Source organism: Mobula birostris, chromosome 12 (assembly GCF_030028105.1).
Source record: "Mobula birostris isolate sMobBir1 chromosome 12, sMobBir1.hap1, whole genome shotgun sequence".
NCBI classification, from domain to species: Eukaryota; Metazoa; Chordata; class Chondrichthyes; order Myliobatiformes; family Myliobatidae; genus Mobula; species Mobula birostris.
The window spans coordinates 45,656,883-45,682,117 of NC_092381.1; the positions used below are offsets into that span (position 1 = coordinate 45,656,883).

At 40.8% G+C, this 25,235-nt stretch overlaps 1 protein-coding gene across 2 annotated transcripts in view; it reads right to left on the reverse strand.

The window, feature by feature from the left end:
* Positions 1-661: 661 nt before the first annotated feature.
* LOC140205882 (AP-1 complex subunit mu-1-like) overlaps positions 662-25,235 on the reverse strand; it is a 28,852-nt gene continuing 4,278 nt past the window's right edge. For both annotated transcript variants that reach the window (XM_072273722.1, XM_072273721.1), the window contains exons 4-12: positions 19,040-19,170; positions 16,373-16,520; positions 10,327-10,453; positions 7,357-7,496; positions 6,789-6,860; positions 4,936-5,094; positions 2,571-2,696; positions 1,518-1,593; positions 662-984 (exon numbers count right to left, since the gene is read on the reverse strand). In XM_072273722.1, the coding sequence (XP_072129823.1) occupies positions 965-984; positions 1,518-1,593; positions 2,571-2,696; positions 4,936-5,094; positions 6,789-6,860; positions 7,357-7,496; positions 10,327-10,453; positions 16,373-16,520; positions 19,040-19,170 (999 nt within the window). In that variant the 3' untranslated portion in view covers positions 662-964. The remainder of the gene's footprint in view (positions 985-1,517; positions 1,594-2,570; positions 2,697-4,935; positions 5,095-6,788; positions 6,861-7,356; positions 7,497-10,326; positions 10,454-16,372; positions 16,521-19,039; positions 19,171-25,235) is intronic.

The window sequence follows — 25,235 nt, forward strand, 5'->3', positions numbered from 1 at the left end:
CGCTGATTCATGAGGAAGGTGGAAAGTTTTGCACTCCCTAACAGAAATGCAATTGCATTCGAGGTGGGTCCCATTCTCTCCTGTAACAAATGCTAAAACTTTACCCCTGCACAATGAAGACAATAGGGCCACTGATAATATCTGCAACATAATAAGCTGCTTCAAATTGCCACTCACCAGATGTCGATCTGGGAATTGCAATCCCATTCATCAGTCCTGTAGATGATCCAATTTTTCCCACCAGCTGTGTTGTTCCACAATTTCCTGCATGTAGTTTCAGTGCATTATAATCACAATTGACCATATCTGTTAACAGTTTCACCCGTATGTTTCAAAGGTGGTGTAGTTATGGCAGGGAATTGTACTATTTTACAATGCTGCACTATACAATAGCATGTTGGTGTCACTACTAAGCCCCATCCCTGATTTCACTTTGAAAACGAGCTACTACCTTGCACTGCTGCAGCAAGATCTAAACAGGTTCCTCTTCAAAACAAGTGCCGCTCCCACTGTTGCCTTTTGTACATACCCAGAAGGCATAACACACGTTTTCAGAGCACCATAATTATTAATGGAAGAACAAGCACAAATTGGAAGTGGTAAAGCAACATTGTACCAGGACAACTAACATAAAAAACACCATCAGATAGCGATAGCCATGTGCATGCGTACTTGTTTAATGAACAAGTATTTTCATACTGTCAAAGTAACACAAACCTGAGGCCGTATTCAGATCCTGGTGGCCTATAGACATGTAATTTCAGAACTGGTTGAAGTAACTGTCCTTTCTCTGTAATAAAATTATTGAAGTTTTTTTAATCTGTACTGTTTTGTATTTTATCTGAAATGAACCATGTACCAAGGACCTTTGTTTCTGAGTTTCAGACAACAATGAACTTCTTATGAATGATGTCCAAACTTGGAATCCTCCCAATCTTCTTCAGAAACTTGTCAATTGTGTATTTTAAATGCGAATCTGAAAATCTAGGGGCAAATGAGAGATTTCAAATTAGATTTATTATTAAAGTATATGTGCCATATACAACTTTGAGGTTCATTTTCTTGCAGGCAGCCACCAAAAAACAAAGAAAAGCAATAGATTTGTTATTACATCACCCGTGGTCATCCCAAAGTACAGCAATGTTACTGTTGCCCCATGTGGAATCAAGACAGTCACGTGCACTGACAGATTTATTCTTCTGAAACTGTCCAGTGTCCACACTTGACAATCTAATAAGTGGCTAATGATTTGAATCCTGTTTCTCCTCAGGGTGAGAACTCGTTGTGGATTTATTTTCAACTTCATCACCATGCACAAACTATACAGTCTCGGTCTGTATAACTACCTGGTCAATTGGATTCCTGTTGGATTTGGTGATTTTTATTTGGTACCCCCTCACTGTAACACAATTAAAACAGGAGTTCTCCACGTGCAACAAAATTTCATCTTGTACACCACTAAACTCCACAAATTTATTTCATAAAATAATGTCTGCAATTTTTCAATGAAGCATTACCTCCACTTTTTGTTAGGCATCGAACCCAGGAAGTTGCCTCATAGCGTCCCTTCTCTATTATTCGCACATATTTGATCTATAAAAATGAAACTGTTATTCAGGTGCTTGTTTGACATAATATCTAATATTTTATCAAAGAAAATTCTATTGGTACTGGCCAACACACACAAAATGTTGGAGGAACTCAGCAGGCCAGGCAGCATCTAGGAAAGAATCTTCTTTTGATGCTGCCTGGCCTGCTGAGTTCCTCCAGCATAGTGAAGTGCGTGTTGCTCAGATTTCCAGCACCTGCAGATTTTCTCTTGTTTGCGATTGGTACTGGGCAGCAGTGTAAGAAAAATAGTGGTTGCCTGGAGCTTGTTGTAACATTCATTCAATATAAAACATTATAACTTAATTAATGGTACACCTACTTAACCAGCAAGACTTCTTTCATCGATCAGGATTTATTAAAGAAAACTGCTAATTTGAGGGAACCATATTTATAATGGAGCAAGGCTAACCAAGCTCAGTTCACTAAGAATGTTATGGATAGGTTGAAGTGCAGGGGGAGAAAACACAAGAATGGGAGAATGGCACTGGGGTGGGGGGCGCAGAGAGACACATTTAACAGCAATAGAGAAAATAAGGAGAAATATTTTCATTACATCAATCTCACAGGGATTCCAGTCACAAACTCAAAGCGAAACAACAATAGATTTGATTAAAATTTGGATTTATCTCTTAACTGTTTTATACCTTAAATGTGCACAGATTGGACTCAAGGGTTCCTCATTGTTAGGTCATTATAAGATCACAGTTTCAAAGTCAAAGATTTGTCTATAAGATACTTGAAATAAATGGTTATCAAACACAGAAAGAGACATTACACTTAACCCAATATGAAATACGTTTGTATAATAATTGCCTTTACAAGCAAGGGTAAATCATTAAACTGCAATAATTGAGCTTTCTGTTCTAGGTCTAGCAGTGCTATTCACCTTTGTAAAGATACAAATATTAATTAAATACATGCCATCTAAAGGTGTTTTGTTAAGGATGAATGAACTGTACCTGTAGACCTGATGCGGCTAGGTACTGGATTTTGAACTTCACTCTGACTGGAGGTTTAGATTCAGGTTCCTCGGCCTCTACACTCGGTAGTCCCAGATGTGCCTTCATTACAAATTCTTTCCCTCCCTTAAACAATTGAGCAATGATATAACATCATCAGCAATCAAATATACTAGAAAGGTTTTTATCTTTAAAATAAAACCATAAACTTTTGGATAGCTATTCTCTGCACTGATGTATAACTACAGGCAAAAGAGATTGTGTTCAAGTTATTGAGGGAAGCTGTTGGTATCTTGTGGAGTGATCGCTATGTTGGAAGATTCTTCCAACCATTTATGACTTAATAATTCTCAGTCTGACTATGTTCCTGCACATTAGTATGACGAATAGACAGTACTTGGGAATCACAGACAATTTTTAGGCCATTTTACTTCATCGATAATTATTGATTGTTCCATTTACTCATCAGACCAAAGCTAATGTAATGGAATTCAGTAGTGAGAAAATTGTGATTCTCAATGTTTCAAATAAGCTGTCCTTTTCACAAGATGAATGACTGCTAATTATAGCTTTTGTTAGCTGAAGAACAATATGGTAATTTTTAGGGAAATTTAACATATCAAAAGGAGCTAAAGGGTATTTTAAAGAAGCTACGTTACCAAGATGTAAATAGTTTGGCTGATGGAGAAATTTTAAGGAGTATTCTAAAGGAGAAATAAACAAGAGGGGGTGGGGTATAGTGAAGAGATTTACAGAATATAGAACAGAGCCAGCTAAAGCATGGCTGTCAGTGGTTCAGTGACTAAGGTCAATAGTGCACAATGTGACTAAGTCTCAATGGATAGAGTACTGAAGAAGGATGAAGTAGAAAGTTACAACCACAACTGGATTTGAAACAATGATAAGGCTTTTAAATTAAGCTTAATGACACTGATGTCATCACATCAGACACCATCTCTTAAAGTGAACACAATAATTCAATGACGGTGTTTGTGAATGATGAATGAGTTTCTATTATAGACAATATGCGTCATCTGTCACCCATTTACATTATCTTAAACAGATACCACCCCCCACCCCCCCCCAGAATTCACCAAAACCGGCAGTGTGAGTCTGAAGGAGCTTGTAAGAGCCCCCCGGCTCAGGTCCTGTGAACCTTGGTTGGAGTAACAGCAGGTGCCACTGGCTTGTCCAGTTGTGTGCTGACACGGACATGGTCATGTCACGATGCAGGGGGTATGGTCGTGGTGCCATTCAGGTATGGTGAGCCAGTTTAATGCGATCTGCAGAAATACATTCAGCTTTACCCTTCCTATCTACAATAAGAGTCATTGCATCCTGTTCCAGAACACGGAATGGACCATCGTAATGGGGCTTAAAAGGGACATTGATATGCACGATGGCGGAGAAGGGAGGAGGAGGTAGAATGCAGGTTAAGTGGAACCCAGGAGTGCTGTACCACCTGATGTGCAGTAGGAATAGGTGTGAAAGAATTGAGTTTACTGAGACACTGACAAGGCAGACATGGCACCAGGAATACAATCACCTGGCACCTGTAGCAGCTGCCTGTACACCAACTCATCGGCAGAGGACTGCAGGTTCCTCTTTTGGAGCCATTCTAAGCCCCAACAGGACCCATGGAAGATAACCGTGCCAACATTGTCCATCAAGAGGCCCTCAGAGCAGCCTTTAATGAACGGTGAAACCACTCGCGCAGACCATTGGACTGTGGGTGATGCACTGTAGTTTAATGCAATTTAATGCCGAGGTCATTTAAGAGACTCTTAGATAGGCACGTGGGTTGTAGAAAAATGGAGGGTTATTTGGGATGGAAGGGTTAGATTGATGTTGGAGTAAGTTAAAGGGTCGGCACAACATTGTGGGCCAAAGGGCCTGTACTGTGCTGTAAGTTTCTATGTTCTATATACACGTTTTCCTTTAGAATTGGTAAAGAATCATGAAACCAATAGCTTATCAGGGAATTCAATATTGAATCGTTACCATAGTTGATTTCTTCTAGCTAATGAACATGTTACAGTTCAGTAGGGACAAATAGTGACTTAGTGACAAATAAAGGATTTCTGAATGCAAAACTCTGGCCTGGTGGCTGTTCCTATGCCTTATGGTCTTATTGTAAAAGTATCAAAGGCATATTTGATTGGTCTCTCATCTGTCATTAATTGATGCGTTGAAATTATCCACATGAAGACCTGAAGCACCATTTCTGCGGCAGTTTAAGCCCAAATGAACCACTTTAATTCTGCAAATATCAAAAAATACAAGTACAAACCTAACAGAGTAAAATTTTCTGCTGTAATAGATCATTTGTGGACATCCCAGATTTTCATATTTTACATTAACTTACTTTAATTGAATTCATGGTCCAGATGATAGCATTGTCCTCAGGTGCCCATTCTACAGAACCTTTAATAGTGCTGAATCTTGGGGAGGAAGCATCACTGGGAACAGGGATAATAATCTCAATGTCTGTAGCCATAATCTGCTTCTTGAATTGTCCTTTAACCTGCGACATCACAGAGTTGCAGAGAATATCTATTTCTATAGTTATTTTTTACCAATGTATATAGACATAATGTTATGGCTTCACATACAGTACAATTCACTGTCTGGAATGATACTAACCCATACAGCAGTAAGGTACTTGCTTTGAACCAATTTTTCTTAGTTGTGCTTGTTCTGTGCTGGGTACAAAAGAGGTTTAGGGGGATGGTGCAGGGCTAGGAAATCATTAGTGATGAGGAAAGATAGAACAAGCTGGCAATGTTTTCTTGGCAATAGACAGCATCAAGGGAAGGTTGAGCTGAACTGTATAAAATTGTGTGTTACCACAGAGTAAGTAAGAAAAAGCCCATTTGCCTTAGCAGAGGGGTCAAAAACCTTGAGGCATAATTTTAAAGTAAATGGTAAGGGATTAGTGGGGAGACAAGAAGAACAATGAATCACATAGAGGACAGTGGAGACTGAAGGTCACTGCTGGAAAGAAACACAGGGGTAAGAGCCTTCAAAGCAAAACAGTACACTGACATGCTTTTGAAAAGCTGAGTTTGTAGGGGTACAGGCCGATTATTAGAAATATAAATTAGGTTTGATAACTCTTTGTCATCTATCATGGGTGAAATGGAAAGAATGGCCTCCTGTGACACAAGTGTTCTATGATTGTCTATCCTAGCCTAGTGCACAATTGGACCAGTCAATCTACCAAGCTAGGGAAGACTAAAAAAAATTCTAGCCACTTCTGTTTGTCCTCTAACTACCCAATGAAGAAATAAGTTATAAAATAGCAAAATGCAATGCCTTGATGCCTACACTTTTCTATGTTTGGAGGAAATAAAAGATCTCCAAAATAATTTATTGGAAGCATCTTTGAGACATATTTCTATTTAACCATCAAATTCACTAAGGAGGAGAAATAAATGGCATTTAAGTGAACTTCTTTTCACAGCATCAGAAGGTTTGAAGCCAAAGACTGGAGGATAATTCCCTTAGCCTCCTGTCTTGCCTCTTTCCATGAAGGAGATTGGTTGAGATACTCAAATACCCAGGGATTAATACAAAATGGCACAATGGTAGTGGATTAAGAGTAAGGGGAAATTAAAATAATTTATCAGAAGAGATGCTTGATAGTTGTTATCCAAACAGGGTCGTTGACACTGTGATTACCTATTCATAAGAAACGCTAAATCATTCAATCTATTTTCATACAGATAACCACCCTTGCTATTTTCCTCTAACTTGTAATGACTACTTTGCACAAAAGACTTGTGCTGTGCAATGTTTTGCTCAGTGACGACAACGTGTAAACACTGAATTTTTAAGTGGAAGTAACGCTGAAGCTATTCTAAGGATAATAAGCCATTCTGCTTTAAATGAACTAGTGGTTCTTTTGCACTTTGCTTCTTTAGAATTCGACATAGTGAATCGATAATTTCTTAAATAAAAACAGTAAAAATAAACCAGTCCTAAAATCTGCAGACAGATCATCACAAATTCAACACTGCCAACACCACCCGCATCAGGACCGGAAAAGGAAATGTGATTGTGTACGATCATAAAATACACTTATCATGCCAACGGGGTAGAGGGTGACAACCTTTTGTGTGCAGTTTAAATCCCTTTGTGTGCTAGTAGCGCAAGATGTGTGCATGCACTCACCTCAGAGGGAACATTGCACCCTCATCTTCCTACTCATTTTCTTACCTTTGTTGTGATCTCCATTCTGCTATGCGAGTATTTCTGTAGAGTTGCTTCAACCACTATATATGGTCTGACCTGAATAGACATGCACCCATAGTCATTTATTTCATAATTCAATTTATAAGATTTTTTGCACTACTTGTTATGAGTAATAAAATCTAGAACATTATTTTCATAGTTGACATTCCTTCCAATTTAAATTTGCAACAAAAAAATGAATATTGTTCTAACTGGAAATTACTGAAAAACTAAGGCTCTTCAAACAGTAATCCATAATTAGAAATCAGTCCTTTTTAGTCTTATCTTTAACTATCATGCGAGAGTGGCCCAGCAACATGTTATTGAAATAATGGATTCAAAGAGTGATCAATCATCTGAAATAGATTGAAATTAGAATAATACATTTATATAGTTTATAGATCTGATTGAATTATGTACTTAGCTTGTTAAATGATTCAAGGATAATACCATAAGTTCACTCAAGTGGCCAATTTACAACTCATATTCCTTGAGAAGTTTTTATGAAATGTCCCAATACAATAATACGTTAGTACAAGTAGTCATATCCTACTCGGTTGGTAACTCGATAGGACATCAGTTCAAACTCCTTGTCTGGTGGGATGAAGGAGATGACACGTTCATTCTCAAAGCGAGATAGCCGAACAGACGAATGGAATTTTATATCTTCAAAGTCCACCATGTTAGCATTTGCTGCATTGGAACAAGAAAGTTAATATTAACTAGGTTTCAGACACTCATCTATTTTACCTTTAAATGAAATGCAAGTCAGCTTAATTTGTTTTAATAAAAATGAATTTAATGAGATGTTAAACTACTCTGGCAGGAATACATTCTTGACTTTGATCCTGAGAATGCACATTTATCTTCAATTCAAGTTTGGAAACATACCCTTGTATGTTGATTTCACCATGAATGCATGAGAAAGGGAAGATTTATTTATTTTCTGAATAATATAAAATTCAGGTTTGATGTTATAACTTGAAGCACTGATACAGTATTTGTATCTGATTGTGTTACTGTATTTAGGCATGTGTACAAAATGTACTATGTGGTATAAGGTTTGATACATTATTATAGCAGGCTCTGCTCTCTGCTGTTTCCTGGGTGTTAACATCACGGAAGATCTATCCCGGGCCCAACATATTGATACAATTACAAAGAAGACACGACTGCAGCTATATATCTTTAGGAGCTTGAGGAGACCTGGCAAGTGAGCAGAGACTCTGGCATATTTCTACAGATGTACCGTGGAGAGCATTCTAACTGGTTGCATCACCATCTGGTGTGGAGGGGTCACTGCACAGGATCAGAAAAAGCTGCAGGAAGATGTAAAGTCAGCCAGTTCCATCATGGACAGTAGCCTCCCCAATATCAAGGATCCCTTCAAAAGGAGATACCTCAAGAATGTGGCATCCATCATTAAGGACCTCCATCACCCAAGACGTGTCCTCTTATGCTACCAGCAAGGAGATGGTGCAAGACACACAATCAATGTTTCAGGAACAGCTTCTTCCCCTCCAACAGCAGATATATATATTATTGTTATTTACAGTTTTTTTCTGATTATTATGTACTGCTGCTAGGAAACAACAAATTTCATGATAGGGATATTAAATCTGATTGTAAGATGCCACACAAGAGACTTATAAATAAGATATGGATGCATGGAGTCGGAGGAAACGTATTGGCATGGATAGTGGATTGGTTAACTGATAGAAGGCAGAGAGTTGATATAAATGGGTGTTTCTCCAGTTGGCAATCTGTGGTGAGTGGGGTGCCACAGGGGTTGATGCTGGGCCCGTAGCTGTTTACCATTTACATTGATGACTTGGAAGAGGGGACTGGGTGTAGCATAGCAAAATTTGCTGATGACACTAAACTGAGTGGAAAAGCAAATTGTACAGAGGATATGGAGAGTCTGCAGAGGGATATGGATAGGTTAAGTGAGTGGGCCAAAGTCTAGCAGATGGAATACAACGTTGGTAAATGCAAGATCATGCACTTTGGAAGGAATATTAGAAGAACAGATTATTATTTAAATGGTGAAAGATTGCAGCATGCTGTTGTGCAGAGGGACTTGGGAGTGCTTGTTCATGAGTTGCAAAAAGTTGGTTTGCATGTGCAACAGGTTATTAAGAAGGCAAATGGAGTGTTGGCCTTCATTGCTAGAGGGATTGAATTCAGAAGCAGGGAGGTCATGCTGCAACTATACAGGGTACTGGTGAGGCCACACCTGGAGTACTGTGTGCGGTTCTGGTCTCCATACTTGAGGAAGGATATACTGGCTTTGGAGGCAGTGTAGACGAGGTTCACCAGGTTGATTCCAGGGATGAAGAGGTTAACCCATGAGGAGAGATTGAGTCACCTGGGACTATACTCTCTGGAGTTCAGAAGAATGAGAGGGGATCTTATAGAAATATACAAAATTTTGAAAGGGATAGATAAGATAGAAGTAGGAAAGTTATTTCCATTGGTGGGTGAGACAAGAACTAGGGGACATTGCCTCAAGATTCAGGGGAGAAGATTTAGGATGGAGATGAAGAGAAACTGTTTTTCCCAGACAGTGGTGAATCTGTGGAATTCTCTGCCCAGGGAAGCAGTTGTGACTTCTTCACTAAATATATTTAAGATACAGTTAGATAGGTTTTTACATAGTAAGGGAATTAAGGGTTATGGGGAAAAGGCAGGTAGATGGAGCTGAGTTTACGGACAGATCAGCCATGATCTTATTGAATGGCGGGGCAGGCTCGATGGGCCGGATGGCCTGCTCCTGCTCCTATTTCTCATGTTCTTATGTAATTCTGATTCTGAATTCATTCTTAGTTGCAGAGAACAGATTGATTGCAAATACTAGTCATTGAATACAGATGCAATTTAGGTTAGAGAAAACATTTCTCAGCACTATCACTCTTGAAGAAAAGTGCCTAACACTCCATACCATCAACGTGCAAATTCAATACTTTGACAACAGCAAACCAAGATACTAAAGAGGTCTACAGGTTCAAGAATGCTGCCATATAAACCACAGTGTAAAATCACAAACACATTAATGATCTTTCCAAAATGACACATTTTAAAAAGGTAATTAGGTAATCTCTGAAATGATGCCCAAGAGCATTATTTATTGCTTGATAACAGAGACTTGTTTGAATCTTCACTGTAGTAGCTGAAATGGAGGTAGAAGCAGAGTCAATGGTAACTTTTAAAAAGGACCGAGCTATGTAACAGAATAAGACAAAAAAATAGATGCAGTGCTATAGCAATAATTAGGACAGCGAAACAACACCAGGTCGTTCAGAAACACATTGGTATGAAAAGCTTCTATCGGTGCTCTTTTCTTTGTTTGGAAAACTAACATAAGTGTTTGCAGTTACTCTGCCAAAAGTGGTAAAATGGCCTTTGCTATTTGTTAATAGAATTGCCAAGGTCAGATAGATAGGTTCAAAGTGAACCTGGCCTGATCATTCAGTGATCATCAGAACTCCGGTCATTTTCCTCCATTCGCAGCTCATGTACTTACTTGAATTCTGATTGAAAAGAGCATTGTCATTGAAGCCTAAGCTGACTTCAGGCATCCCACTCAGGCAGCAATTAATCAGAATTTGTCCCAGAATCTCACTGTGGACGATACAGCCACGTGTATTCACCTGCAAGAATTCACAATTTCAGAATTGTCAAGTTCTTCACAAAAGTTCTACCATTTAATCCACAGCTTTGGTTTCATTGGTACTGCATTTCCTAATAATGCAGCATCCGACAGATTCCACTTCTCCAAGCATATGACTTTAGGAAATGTAAAGAGGGCAACCACCTTTCCTAGTACATGATGTAGCATTACAAGAACTCAGTTTCTTCTATAGGTTTCCACAAACAGTTTGTGGAATAGTTTCGTGTACAGGTTTCCATGAACAGCTCTTTTGAGAACCATCATCGCACAGAGAACCATCTCAACTGAGATACATAAAATGAGCAGAGCCAGTCCCAAAGCAGCTGTTTGTGGAAACCCGTACAAGAAACTGTCCTGAACTCAGTTTCTCACTCTGACCCATTTTGTTTCCAATTTGATATTATCTTCATAATTCTCAGCCTTTAACCTTATTAAATATTCCCATGCATGACACCAGACACTATATTAAATGGTCAATAGGTATTCTGTCACACACTTCAATAATACTATCACTCTTCCTCCTTTTAATCTTCATAGAGAGATCAGAAGTGAGCAGTTTCAAGTTCCTGGGTGTTAAGATCTCTGAGGATCTAACCTGTAGCTATAAAGAAGGCAAGACAGCAACTATACTTCATTAGGAGTTTGAAGAGATTTGGTATGTCAACAAATACACCCATCACTGTCTTGTATGGAGGGGCTACTGCAGAGGACCGAAAGAAGCTGCAGAGGACCGAAAGAAGCTGTAGAGGGTCACACATTTAGTTTGCTCCATCTTGGGTACTAGCCTATAAAGTACCCAAGGCATCTTCAAGGAGCAGTGTCTCAGGCAGCATCCATTATTAAGGACCCAGCATTCAGGGCATGCCCTTTTCTCACTGTTACCATCAGGTAGGAGGTACAGAAGCCTGAAGGCACACACTCAGCGATTCAGAAACAGCTTCTTCCCCTCTGCCATCCAATTCCCAAGTGGACATTGAACCCATGAACACCACCTCACTTTTAAAATATGTATTATTTCTGTTTTTGCATGATTTTTAATCTATTCAATATATGTATACTGTAATTTATTTATTATTATTATGTTTTTTCTTCTTCTGTATTGTATAGCATTGAACTGCTGCTGCTAAGTTAACAGATTTCACAACATATGCCAGTGATAATAAACCTGATTCTGATTCTGATCATACCCATCTCTTTGACAGAAACGATTGTGTTTACTGTTACTGCAGTTTATGATCAAGCAAGTTTTATAAAATGATCAGAAATTTCAGAATAGGAGCAGGAGAAGGTTATATAGCAACTCGAGTTGCTCCACTATTAGGAAACACTGTGGCTGATTCCCTCAGTTTTGGAATTGGAATTGGTTCATTCTTGTCCAGCACTGAGATACAGTGAAAAGCTTGTTAAGATCAATTCATTACTCAGTGCGTTGAGGTAGTACAAGAGTACTAGGTAAAACAATGACAGAATGCAGAATAACGTGTAACAACTATAGAGAAAGTGCAGTGTAGGTAGACAACTTCGTAACAGGGTAGACTGAGGTTAAAAGGCCATCCTATCATACTAAGGAGCCAATCAATAATCTTATAACAATGGGATAGAATCTCTCCTTGAACCTGATGGTGCCTGTTTTAAGGCTTTTGTATCTTCTGCTCAGTGGAACGAGAGAGAAGGCGTTGTTGATTACCCTGGCCGTTTTACTGAAGCAGCGAGAAGAGTAGACAGAGTTCATGGAGGGGCGGCTGGTTTTCCTGATGTACTGGTCTCAGATTCTGCAGAGGGTTATTGTGCAGAGGAGTGGGAGTCTGAAAAGGGGGAGTTCAGAGCTAGAGTGCTGGCTGGATAGAGAATCCTGCTTGATGGAGGAACTCAAGCAATATCCTTGCAGGTAGGTTATGGTTCGGGAGGGTTTAAACTAATTTGCGAGGGGGATGGGACCCAGAGCGATAGAGCAGTGAAAGAAATGCATGGAGTAAACCCAGATCTAACATACAGAGAGGCTTTGAGGAAAGAGAAGCAGAATAAACGGTGTAAAGACAGTAAGGTAGAAGGGCTGAAATGTGTGTACCTCAATGCAAGAAGCATCAGGGACAAAGGTGATGAACTGAGAGCTTGGATACATACATGGAATTATGATGTAGTGGCCATTACAGAGACTTGGCTGGCACCAGGGCAGGAATGGATTCTCAATATTCCTGGATTTCAGTGCTTTAAAAGGGATAGAGAGGGTGGAAAAAGGGGAAGAGGGGTGGCATTACTGGTCAGGGATACTATTACAGCTACGGAAAGGGTGGGTAATGTAGCAGGATCCTCTTTTGAGTCAGTATGGGTGGAAGTCAGGAACAGGAAGGGAGCAGTTACTCTATTGGGGGTATTCTAAAGGCCCCCTGGTAGCAGCAGAGATACAGAGGAGCAGATTGGAAGGCAGATTTTGGAAAGGTGCAAAAATAACAGGGTTGTTATCATGGGTGACTTTAACTTCCCTAATATTGATTGGCACCTGATTAGTTCCAAGGGTTTAGATGGGGCAGAGTTTGTTAAGTGTGTCCCGGACAGATTCCTGTCACAGTATGTGGACAGGCCGACTAGGGGGAATGCCATACTAGATCTAGTACTAGGTAATGAACTGGGTCAGGTCACAGATTTCTCAGTGGGTGAGCATCTGGGGGACAGTGACTACTGCTCCCTGGCCTTTAGCATTATCATGGAACAGGACAGAATCAGAGAGGACAGGAAAATTTTTAATTGGGGAAGGGCAAATTATGAGGCTATAAGACTAGAACTTGCAGGTGTGAATTGGGATGATGTTTTTGCAGGGAAATGTACTATGGACATGTGGTCAATGTTTAGAGATCTCTTGCAGGATGTTAGGGATAAATTTGTCCTGGTGAGGAAGATAAAGAATGGTAGGGTGAAGGAACCATGGGTGACAGGTGAGGTGGAATATCTAGTCAGGTGGAAGAAGGCAGAATATATGAGGTTTAGGAAGCAGGGATCAGATGGGTCTATTGAGGAATATAAGGAAGCAAGAAAGGAGCTTAAGAAGGGGCTGAGAAGAGCAAGAAGGGGGCATGAGAAGGCCTTGCCGAGTAGGGTAAAGGAAAACCCCAAGGCATTCTTCAATTATGTGAAGAAAAAAAGGATGACAGGAGTGAAGGTAGGACCAATTAGAGATAAAGGTGGGAAGATGTGCCTGGGGGCTGTGGAAGTGAGCGAGGTCCTCAGTGAATACTTCTCTTCGGTATTCACCAATGAAAGGGAACTTGATGATGGTGAGGACAATATGAGTGAGGTTGATGTTCTGGAGCATGTTGATATTAAGGGAGACGAAGTGTTGGAGTTGTTAAAATACATTAGGACAGATAAGTCCCCGGGGCCTGACGGAATATTCTCCAGACTGCTCCACAAGGCGAGGGAAGAGATTGCTGAGCCTCTGGCTAGGATCTTTATGTCCTTGTTGTCCACGGGAATGGTACCGGAGGATTGGAGGGAGGCGAATGTTGTCCCCTTGTTCAAAAAAGGTAGTAGGGATAGTCCAGGTAATTATAGACCAGTGAGCCTTACGTCTGTGGTGGGAAAGCTGTTGGAAAAGATTCTTAGAGATAGGATCTATAGGCATTTAGAGAATCATGGTCTGATCAGGGACAGTCAGCATGGTTTTGTAAAGGGCAGATTGTGCCTAACAAGTCTGATAGAGTTCCTTGAGGAGGTGATCAGGCATATAGATGAGGGTAGTGCGGTGGATGTGATCTATATGGATTTTAGTAAGGCATTTGACAAGGCTCCACACGGTAGGCTTATTCAGAAAGTCAGAAGGCATGGGATCCAGAGAAGTTTGGCCAGGTGGATTCAGAATTGGCTTGCCTGCAGAAGGCAGAGGGTCGTGGTGGAAGGAGTACATTCAGATTGGAGGATTGTGACTAGTGGTGTCCCACAAGGATCTGTTCTGGGTACTCTACTTTTCGTGATCTTTATTAATGACCTGGATGTGGGGGTAGAAGGGTGGGTTGGCAAGTTTGCAGACGACACAAAGGTTGGTGGTGTTGTAGATAGTGTAGAGGATTGTCAAAGATTGCAGAGAGACATTGATAGGATGCAGAAGTGGGCTGAGAAGTGGCAGATGGAGTTCAACCCGGAGAAGTGTGAGGTGGTACACTTTGGAAGGACAACCTCCAAGGCAGAGTACAAAGTAAATGGCAGGATACTTGGTAGTGTGGAGGAGCAGAGGGATCTGGGGGTATATGTCCACAGATCCCTGAAAGTTGCCTCACAGGTGGATAGGGTAGTTAAGAAAGCTTATGGGGTGTTAACTTTCATAAGTCGAGGGATAAAGTTTAAGAGTCGCGATGTAATGATGCAGCTCTATAAAACTCTGGTTAGGCCACACTTGGAGTACTGTGTCCAGTTCTGGTCGCCTCGCTATAGGAAGGATGTGGAAGCATTGGAAAGGGTACAGAGGAGATTTACCAGGATGCTGCCTGGTTTAGAGAGTGTGCATTATGTTCAGAGATTAAGGGAGCTAGGGCTTTACTCTTTGGAGAGAAGGAGGATGAGAGGAGACATGATAGAGGTGTACAAGATAATAAGAGGACTAGATAGAGTGGATAGCCAGCGCCTCTTCCCCAGGGCACCACTGCTCAATACAAGAGGACATGGCTTTAAGGTAAGGGATGGGAAGTTCAAGGGGGATATTAGAGGAAGGTTTTTTACTCAGAGAGTGGTTGATGCGTGGAATGCACTGCCTGAGTCAGTGGTGGAGGCAGATACACTAGTGAAGTTTAAGAGACTACTAGACAGGTTTATGGAGGAATTTAAGGTGGGGGCTTATATGGGAGGCAGGGTTTGAGGGTCAGCACAACATTGTGGGCTGAAGGGCCTGTACTGTGCTGTACTATTCTATGTTCTATGTTCTATTAAAAGAAGGTGATGTAGGCCAAGTATAGGCAGGAAGCTAGGGAAGAAATTGTTGGCGTCTTAGCAGAGATTTTTGCATCCTGCTTAGCCAGTCTGAGGTACTGGAAGACTGATCTGTGTGTGCCTTTATTTAAGAAAGGTTGTTAGAACAAGCTATGAAACTATGGAACTTCCACTGGGGGGGTGGTGGTGGAGTTACAGGAGGGGATTATGAGAGACACAATATAACTGCATTTGAAAAGACGACAGATTATGAAGATATTGCATGGTTTTCTGCATGAGAAATGGTGTTTCAAAAATGTAATTGTATTTGATTTTGAGATGACCAAGAAGCTTGATAAGGGCAGGATGATAAATGTTATCTTCATGGACTTTTAGCAAGGTGATAAAGCATTTGCAACTTTTGGATGAGTTTGCAAAAGTTAGTATTCATCCTATTCTACTGTATTCCTCATTCTAGTGTATGTATTCCAAACTGAATTGCTACTACACCTTCCCCTCCCATCACCACCACCACCACCACAATGTTTGATTTCATCTCAATGCTGATCTTGAATTTAATTAATGTCAGATGAAGACATTTCCTACAGATGTGTGTGCTACATAATTTAGCACGTCTATTGAAGCTTTTATGTCCTGCAGGAGTTATAGTTCATTGTCCCCCTCCTGAGCTGCTGTTCTTATTTTTAATTAATATATTATTGGTCTTAATTTTAAACGATAGCAAACAAATCTCAAATAGCAATTCAATGGTTAAGAATTTCTTTTGCCAGCAGAACATTATTTTTTAAAAAATCAAATGCTTGAGCATTAGAAATATAAATTAGCCATAATGCTTTAACATGAACATTAAACATAAATAATCTTCCTGGCACATCACAATAGCTTTACTCTTTGCAACTGAAAATTAGCAAATCTGGCAATGCCAGGCACAAGTAACTAAACCATATGTACATCTACAATAGCCTTCAAAATGAAAACTAACCAGGAGGTTAATTGACTCAATGATATCCATGAAAAATTCATTCTTGCGATATTTGATTCCTTCTGATCTCCAGGATACAGCATTGGTTACAGCAGCCGGCGGTCTAGGTGTCCCTTTCTTCAATTTGTAGCCTTCCTGTGTAATATATCTATGTCATTGAGAAGATGGAAAAAGACAGATGGCATTTGTAAATTTTAACATAACAGCCAAACACTGTAACAACCACTTGTATTTTAGGACCTTTAAATTTCCTGAAGAAAAGCAGAGAAAATAGAAAAGAACAAGAAGCAAAATGAGACAATGATAGATGGAGAGAATTAAGATAACTAGGCCTGAAGTCTGATGGAAGAGATGGGCTTTGATAAGATTTGTTCATATGTGCATAGATGAGAATAACTAAGGATTTTAAGTAGGAAATTTCAGGATTGGTCCTGAAGTGGTTGAAGGCTCTGCAAGGCAGAAGTTGTCACGGATTGTGAATGTATGAAGAGCTGGGCTAGATCCATCACTGGATGCAAATAGTAGGTATAACATGGGATCATAACAGTGAAAACACATGGAAAAATGAAGTCAATGACTTTATCTGTTTCTGGGAGAGGGACGGAAATGTTGGCTCACTGGTGGTGTTTGAGATGTAGATCATAGACAATGCTTTGACTCTCCCAATATTTAAACAAATGAGTTTTCTGCTTATACAGCACGTCACAAGCAAACATTGAAACAGTTCTCTTATTTTCCATTGATGGGAAAAAAGGAGGGGCAAGGATGATTTTCTGACAATACCAGAGGTAATAACATGGATGCAAGAGGGAAACCATTGCTGGTGAATGTCTATGATTAGGTGTTGCAATCCTATCCAACTGGGTAACAGTGGAAATGAATTGAATGAGAATGGTGTGGTTGATATCTTCAAAGACTGCAGACCACTCATGCAGCAGAAGAAGGAGTGACTTATCTTTGTCACACTCACACATGATGACCTAACAGGCTTTAATTAGAGGCATTTCATTATTGTTATCATGGCAGAACTAATATAAGAATTTCAGCAAGGACAACTGGAAAGGTGGGCATGCGTTTTAGAGGCTACAACATATTTGAATAATCTGAGAAAGAACAGCTTTGAAAAGAAAGGAATAATCTTGACTACTTTGGAAAAAATGGTAATTTGAGAAGTCCTCCTTCTGACATTTACTCTAGCCATCTGTGTGCTTCCACCAAATAGAGTCAAAGTTCTCAGTGCCACCCTGAATGCTTGTTCTCCATTTGAATCCGTCATGTGCTGGGGATCTGCAGGAGCCATTGCCCTTTTTCTAGGAAGCCTTTCAAAATTTCCTTAAAGCCTTTCCTCTGTCCACCTGTTATTTTTTGCCGTGATGCACCTTGGAAAAAATGTGTCTGGTTTGTGGGTCTGGTCCCAGGCACATGAATAATGTGGGTCAGCTCACCAGAGAAGGTCAATGCTAGACTGCTGGCTTGGGAGAGGCTGCTGCTGATGGTTCACCAATTGTATGTGGAAAATACTGAGAAGACGCTACTGATGGCATCTCTTGAAAGTTTTCATTATCAATATTTGCATTCATTGTGAGGTCTGCATTACCTTTATTGCTGAGGGGCAGTGGGTACATTCAGAGGGCATTTGCTTTATGGATGTTCTTTCTCAAATGGGCCAACAATGACTGGGCTCGATTTCCAGCTTATGCGTACGTAACTGTCGTCTGCATACAGAAGCCTGATAACTATATTTTAGAGATTGGTTGAACATGTGGTAACTTCTATTAGAAATACAATGACAAGGACGATAAATTAAAAATCAGGAGGAGGCTCAGTGTAGTAAATGACTGGCACACTCCGACTCAGAAAAATATTAAAAAGTACTCGGGGAAGGGTTCTACACAATTGGTACTGTCCTCCAATATTAGTGAAGTCAATTGACGAAGCAGATAGAGCACAACAGCATAGAACAGGCCCTGTGCCCTACGACGCTGTGCTGACCTTTTGAATTACTCTAAGGTCAATCTAACCCTTCTCTCCATTTTACCGTCACTCATGTGCCTGTCTAAGAGTTTCTTAAATGCCGCCAATGTATTTATCCCTACCACCACCCACGCACTCATCATTCTTTCTGTAAAAAACCTACCTCCAATATCCCTCTACATACTTCTCCAATCACCTTAGAACTATGCCACTTATATTCTGCCTTGGGAAAATGTCTCTGGTGGTCCACTTGATCTATGCCTCTAATTATCCTGCATACATCTATTAGTGATAAATTAACAAAATATGGATGGATTTTTAAAAACTTATAGTCCACCAAAATAAATAAATATGCTATTATTTTAAAACACTATTTAGAAGGCAGGAAAAATCATTCAAGTTATTTCAGAGAGAAATCAATATAGATTTGCGTTGTATTTTTTTCTCCAGGTTTTTATCCTCTGCACCATAGTGAATGAATAGCCTGCCCCCAAGCCTGTACTGCTATTTAATAAAATCATGACTGATCTGTATGATCACTCCCTTTTACCTATATTCCTCAATACTTTTACCAAACAAATATCTTGAAAACTTAGATACAAAATTAAAAATTTACCCATCATTATATTTCTTTTTCAGAAGAGAGTTCACGGAAAATGCTAAAGGTACTCAAGGTGTGCACAGTATACCTACTCCTGCAGGATCGTGGTTTCAGTGATCTGCGGGTAGCCAAAGTCCATAATCTCGTCAAGGAGCTCATAGATTAGAATAAAATTGTCTTTTATACTCTCCTGTTCAAGATCTCCAAAGTACTCTATGAAAATCTAAATTATAAAAAGAAAAATATATATTTAACCATATAAATAACAAAGGTATCGGCTTTGCATTATAAATCTCTTTCCGTTTAATATTTAGGATGTAATGCAGCTTTTAAAATTCTGATGATTTTACGACATACTAAATACCTGTAAAATTAATTTCTCCAGACACATAATGATGCAGGAAACAGGCATGACTAGATACAATTTATTTCATTAAATTCTGGATAGATACTAGGTTTAAGGGTAAGCACAAGAGATTCCGCAGATGGTGGAAATCTAGAGTAATACATGGAGGATTTTGATCAAGAGTCTGGTCCCAGGCATGTGAGTGATATGGCCAGCCATCAGAGAGGGATTTCAGGAGAAGCTATCTGACTTCTTCCCCCTTTCTTTCCAGTCCTGATGAAGGGTCTTGTCCCAAAACATTGTCCATTTATTCCCCTCCATACACAGTGCCTAATGTGCGGAGTGCCTCCAGCACTTTGTGTGTGTTACACTAGATGCTTGGTTTCATTCCTTTTACAAGGGGTGTTGGAACTAAGGCAGTTCAGCAACATGTTGTGTGCCCTGCCCAGATAACCAGCTCTCAGTTCTGACTTCTTCTCCCTCGGGACATATCAGGTAAGGAAGGGGTGGGGAGCGGAGTGATGGAGAAGTGGGGTGGGTAGGTGAGGGGTTTGTGATAGATAGGAAAAGATGCAGCAAACTACACTGTGTTTGGAATCTGTATCAGACATAGACTCAAATCCCTGCGCTGAGGCCCGGCGTTTGGTTTTGGTTGTTGCCCGCTCTCTAGCCTCTGGCCAGATATCTGCAGGCTTGGAGAACTTGATTCAGATCCAGATCCAATCCAGCGTTAACAGATCACTCTAAATTGACAGTTCATTTCAGATCAACAAATCACAAATATCCAGGAACAGATGGACAGAGAGGAATGGTCTCTGGAGAACTCACCGAAAATCAAATTCTTCACTAGCAACGTATCAATTTCAATGGATCCAGGTTGGAATCACGACACGTTGCTTTTTCTTCACGAGCTGTCCCAGTGTTTTTTTTTAAAGATAATAATAATAGGTGGTGTTTCAAAGACACCAGAATAAAAGTTCCAACATCACTTCTCGCACCGGCACAGTATCTACAGAAAGTACTGCTTCAGGAAGGCAGCATCTATCATCACAAATCCACACTGTTCAGTTGTACCATCAATGCATGAGGTACAGAGGCTGGAGGTCCCACACCACCAGGTTCAGGGACTGTTGCTTCCCTACAGCCATCAAGTTCTTGAATCTACCTATACAGCCTTGAATTACAACAGCAATAGAACACTACAGAATAAGGTCTTGTTTTTAATTCCAACCACCCCACACACACACACACACACAGAGTTTGGTGTAAGTTTATATATAATTTAATTATAGTTTATGTTTGTGTTGTGTTTACCTACATGCCCTGAGCAAGGTACTTAGTGTCCTTGAGCAAGGCACTTAACCACACGTTGCTCTAGTGTCTGTGCGAGGAGTGGTGCCCCACACAGACTTCCAATCTGCGCCTTGTAAGGCATGAAAATGCCCGACACAGGCCTCTCATGGTCTGAGTGGACGTTCCCTCCCCTACCCACATGCCTGTGATCCTGCTGCAAGCCGGTTTTTCACGGTACTGTACCTCACTGTACTTGTACTCTTGAGAATAAACTTGACTGGCTGCATCTGAGATTGAACCTACCCAAAGGTTAGGAGCCCTCTTCCCCAGGAATGCAGTCTGCTGGAGAGTAGGAGAGTCCTTCCCTCACCTAACCAAATCTCTTTGAGGCAAACACCCGCACCCCTGACACCCACGTCTTTTCACTTACCACCTTTCTGTGCTATGTTTTTTTAATGCAAGTGCTTGATGGGACCTTAACTTAAGCCGTATTTCCTGCCAGAAGGAAATACATTTTATTCTCTGTTTCCAGTCAAGAATAGGACAAGGGTGGGTGGGTGGAAGAACAAAAAGAACAAGTTCCTCTGAAGAGGGGCAGAGTAAAAATTGCGTGTGATTACTGCAGTGTATAATTAACCTCACAGTGGGTTCTTGAGTTATTGGAGCCCTTGACCAGTCTCTGTGTCACCTACAGCAGTTTATTGAAATCACTAGAGTCCATCGTAGCTCTCCTCCTAATGGTGCAGTGTGAAAAAGACGAAATAGTTATATTACCAGTTGATTCTTTTATGAACAAGTTTTTTTTTAACATCAGAACACAAAGGATTGTTTTTCTTAATAAGTTAAAATGGACTTTCTGAGAAGTAAATAATTTGGCCATGTAATGCAGAAAATTGTATGTAAGAACTGAAGTAATTTGCTGCATCAGACATTGGCATTAACTGAGAGGTTACTGCCCAGTAAAGAATGCAACATAAAAGAGAGCACAGACCCTAGGCTGGTAATGTGGATTGATTCTTGCTTGACAGAAGAGCAAGACAGCAAAGTGGTGTAAATAAAATAGAGAAAGGTAGCAGTTTATTCAATTCATTAGAGTCCGTCACAACAGGCAGTGGATGTGCTGGACAGTTGGAGTGCTCAGGAGTTATGGTGGGCCCAGGCCAGGTTCTGCACCATTGTCATTGAGACCATGTCATGTCACCCACACGCTGGACACGAAGTATCCCCAAATAGACTCTCTACTTTGAGCTCTGGTACAGGAGAAGATCACCACTGACAAAGAAAATGGCTCAGAGGTATACTCAAGGTCTCCTTGAAAAAATGTAACATCCCCAGTGACCCCAAAGGACCCCTAAACCGTGACACTCAAACTGGAGAAGGTGCATTAAAATGATATTGAGAACTTCAAGTCTATACACTGGGAACACATAGCAGTTTTAAGGTTTGCATGCTTTGGTAAAGGAACCAACAATGGACACCATATAGCTTTGCTTTAAAATAATAAATCCATAGAAACCATTAACCGTTGCAACATCTCTATCTATCTACCCACCCACCATAAGGCAACCTCCACTCCATCTCAAAAGTTCAAAGTAGATTTATTTTCAAAGTACGTATATGTCGCCATATACAGCCCTGAGATTCATTTTCTTGCAGGCATACTCAGTAAATCCAGGAAACATAATAGAATCAATGAAAGACTGCCCCCAAAGCAGCGGTCCCCAACCACCGGGCCGCGGACCTGTACCAGGCCGCAGAGCATGTGCTACCGGGCCGCGAGGAGACGATATGAGTCAGCTGCACCTTTCCTCATTCCCTGTCACGCACTGTTGAACTTGAACATAGGGTTGCCAACTGTCCCGTATTTGCTGGGACATCCCGTATATTGGGCTAAATTGGTTTGTCCCATATGGGACCGCCCTTGTCCCATATTTTCCCCGCTAAGGTAGAGCGTTCCTATGAAACCTTTTGTGCCGAAATGGCGTAAAGCGAAGAAGCAATTGCCATTAATTTATATGGGAAAAATTTTTGAGCGTTCCCAGACCCAAAAAATAACCTACCAAATCATATCAAATAACACATAAAACCTAAAATAACACTAACATATAGTAAAAGCGGGAATGATATGATAAATACACAGCCTATATAAAGTAGAAATAATGTATGTATAGTCGGAAAGATGAAGGCAAAACTGATTTGTGGGAAAAAAATCAGCACATACGCGCATGCGCACAGCTACGCGCAGTCATGCATGCGCACACAGGTGCCTGCGCAAGGCTTCATGGTCATGGTAGTCTTTCCTGGGGTAAAGTGTCCCGGGATTTGACTGCTACTTTTGTCCCTTATTTGGGAGTGAGAAAGTTGGCAACTCTAACTGTAAAAGACATGTTGAGGTGAGTTTAACCACAACCCCCCCACCCCTACCCCCAGTCGGCCAGTCCGCAAGAATATTGTCAATATTAAACTGGTCCGCGGAGCAAAAAAGGTTGGGGACCCCTGCCTAACAGGACAGACAAACAACTAATGTGCAAAAGAAAACAAAGTGTACAACTACAAAAGAAATAATAATAACAAATAAATAAGCCATAAATATTGAGAACATGAGATGAAGTGTCCTTGAAAGTAAACCTATAGGTTGTGGGAACAGTTTAGTGATGAGGTGAGTGAAGTTGAGTAAAGCTTTCCCAATAGTTCAAGAGCCTGGTGGTTGAGGGGTAATAACTGTTCCTGAACCTGGTGGTGTGGCCCCTTAGGCTTCTGTACCATCTTCCTGATGGCAGCAGCAGGAAGAGAGCATGGTCTGGGTGGAGAGAGTCCATGATAATAGATGCTGCTTATATAATGATGTCATGCCAAAATTCATAAACTCCGAAGTAAAAGCACGCTATGCTTTCTTCATAACTGTGCTTACGTGCTGGGCCCAGTGATACCGTATCCTCTGAAATGCTATCACCGAGGAATTTAAAGTTGCTGACCCTCTCCACCTCTGATCCCCTGACAAGAACTAGCTCATGGACCTCCAGTTTCCTCTTCTTGAAGTCAATAATCAGCTCCTTGGTCTTGTGACTGTGAGAGAGAGGTTGTTGTCCTGGCACCACTCAGCCAGATTTTCAATCTCCCTCCTATATGCTGATTCATCATCACCTTTGATTTGGCCGATGATAGTGTTATCATCAGCAAACTTAAATACGGCACTAGAGCTGTGCTTAGCATCACAGTCATTAGTGTAAAGCAAGTAGATCAGGGGGCTAAGCACACAGCCTTGTTGGTGCACCTGTACTGACGAAGACTGTGGAGAAAGTGTTGCTGCTAATCGAAACTGACTGGGGTCTGCAAGTGAGGAAATCGAGGATCTAATTGCACAAGGAGGTATTGAGGCCAAGGTCTTGAAGCTTATTGATTAGTTTTGAGCACATGTTAGTGTTGAATGCAGAGCTGTAGTCAATAAAGAGCATCTTGGTGTATGCATTTTGCTATCTAGATGTTCCAAGGTTGAGTGAGGAGCCTCTGCTGTGAACCTGTTGTGATGGTAGGCAAATTGAAATTGATCCAAGTTGTTTCTCAGGCAGGAGTTGGCATATTTGATCACCATATTCTTAAAGCAGGATGTAAGTGCTCCTGGATGATCCGTGGAAGAGTCTGGGCTGTCCACATGAGCCTATCACCTCAAAACCGACAAAACCAAAGTGGAGCAAGTCATCCTCAAGGAATTTCCAAAGAAGGTGATCTTTAAGATCTAATTTAAGACCTAAATCATATGGTATGATTTCTCATCTTGTTTTGCCATTTGCTACTATTGGAGAGATTTAATGTCTTAAGTAAAGGGTGGTCTGCTTTTAGCACAACATTTGTTATTTGATTTTGAAAGCAGCCAAACAAAAAATGGACAACTTCCAAATGTAGCATCATACATGGCAGGTAGCTGATTAATTACAACTGGACTGGCAATATTTATGAATGGTTTACTTGATCACTCCTAACTTCAAGCTCCTTCGTAAGAGCTGCCGCTTTAATTATTTGAGCCAGTTCTTTCTTCCATTTTTCTTCCTTTTCCATCTCACACCTGATATCTGATGTTGCCATTGATACCAGGTGTTATACAAGTGCAAGTAGCTGATACATCGACTTTCAATTATTAAATCCCTTAACATCCAACATTAACATTCAGTGAGGTGCTGTACTTCCCATATTTCCTAGAATTCTGCAGTATACTGTCACTCCTAAATCTCACACTCTAAGTTGTGCAAAAGTTTCTAGCAATGTGATCATGAATCATGAGCTTAAGAGGATTAATGGTGCCTAACACCGACTCCTCTGCTTGCATCTTTGGAAACAGCTCTATTTCTATCTTTAATATCTCTATTTTTCCCTGTCATGGTTCTTTTGAAGACCCTGACCTGGAGTTACACGCTGACTACAGTTCTTTGCGGGAATGGGACTCGCTCTTGGGGTTTCACTACTGGCCATTATTCGGCACGCCAAGGTTGCAGCCTAAGAGCTCCGCTCGCCTTTGGAGGGCCAAGACCTCGTGGCTCTGGAGACGGGCAGATCGAAGGTCAGTGTCTGGTCAGGAGATCGGTGTGTCGTGGTAGGTGGAAGATGGAAGGCTGTGTGCCCAGGGACCCAAGATCTTTGGGCTCAGAGCTCGG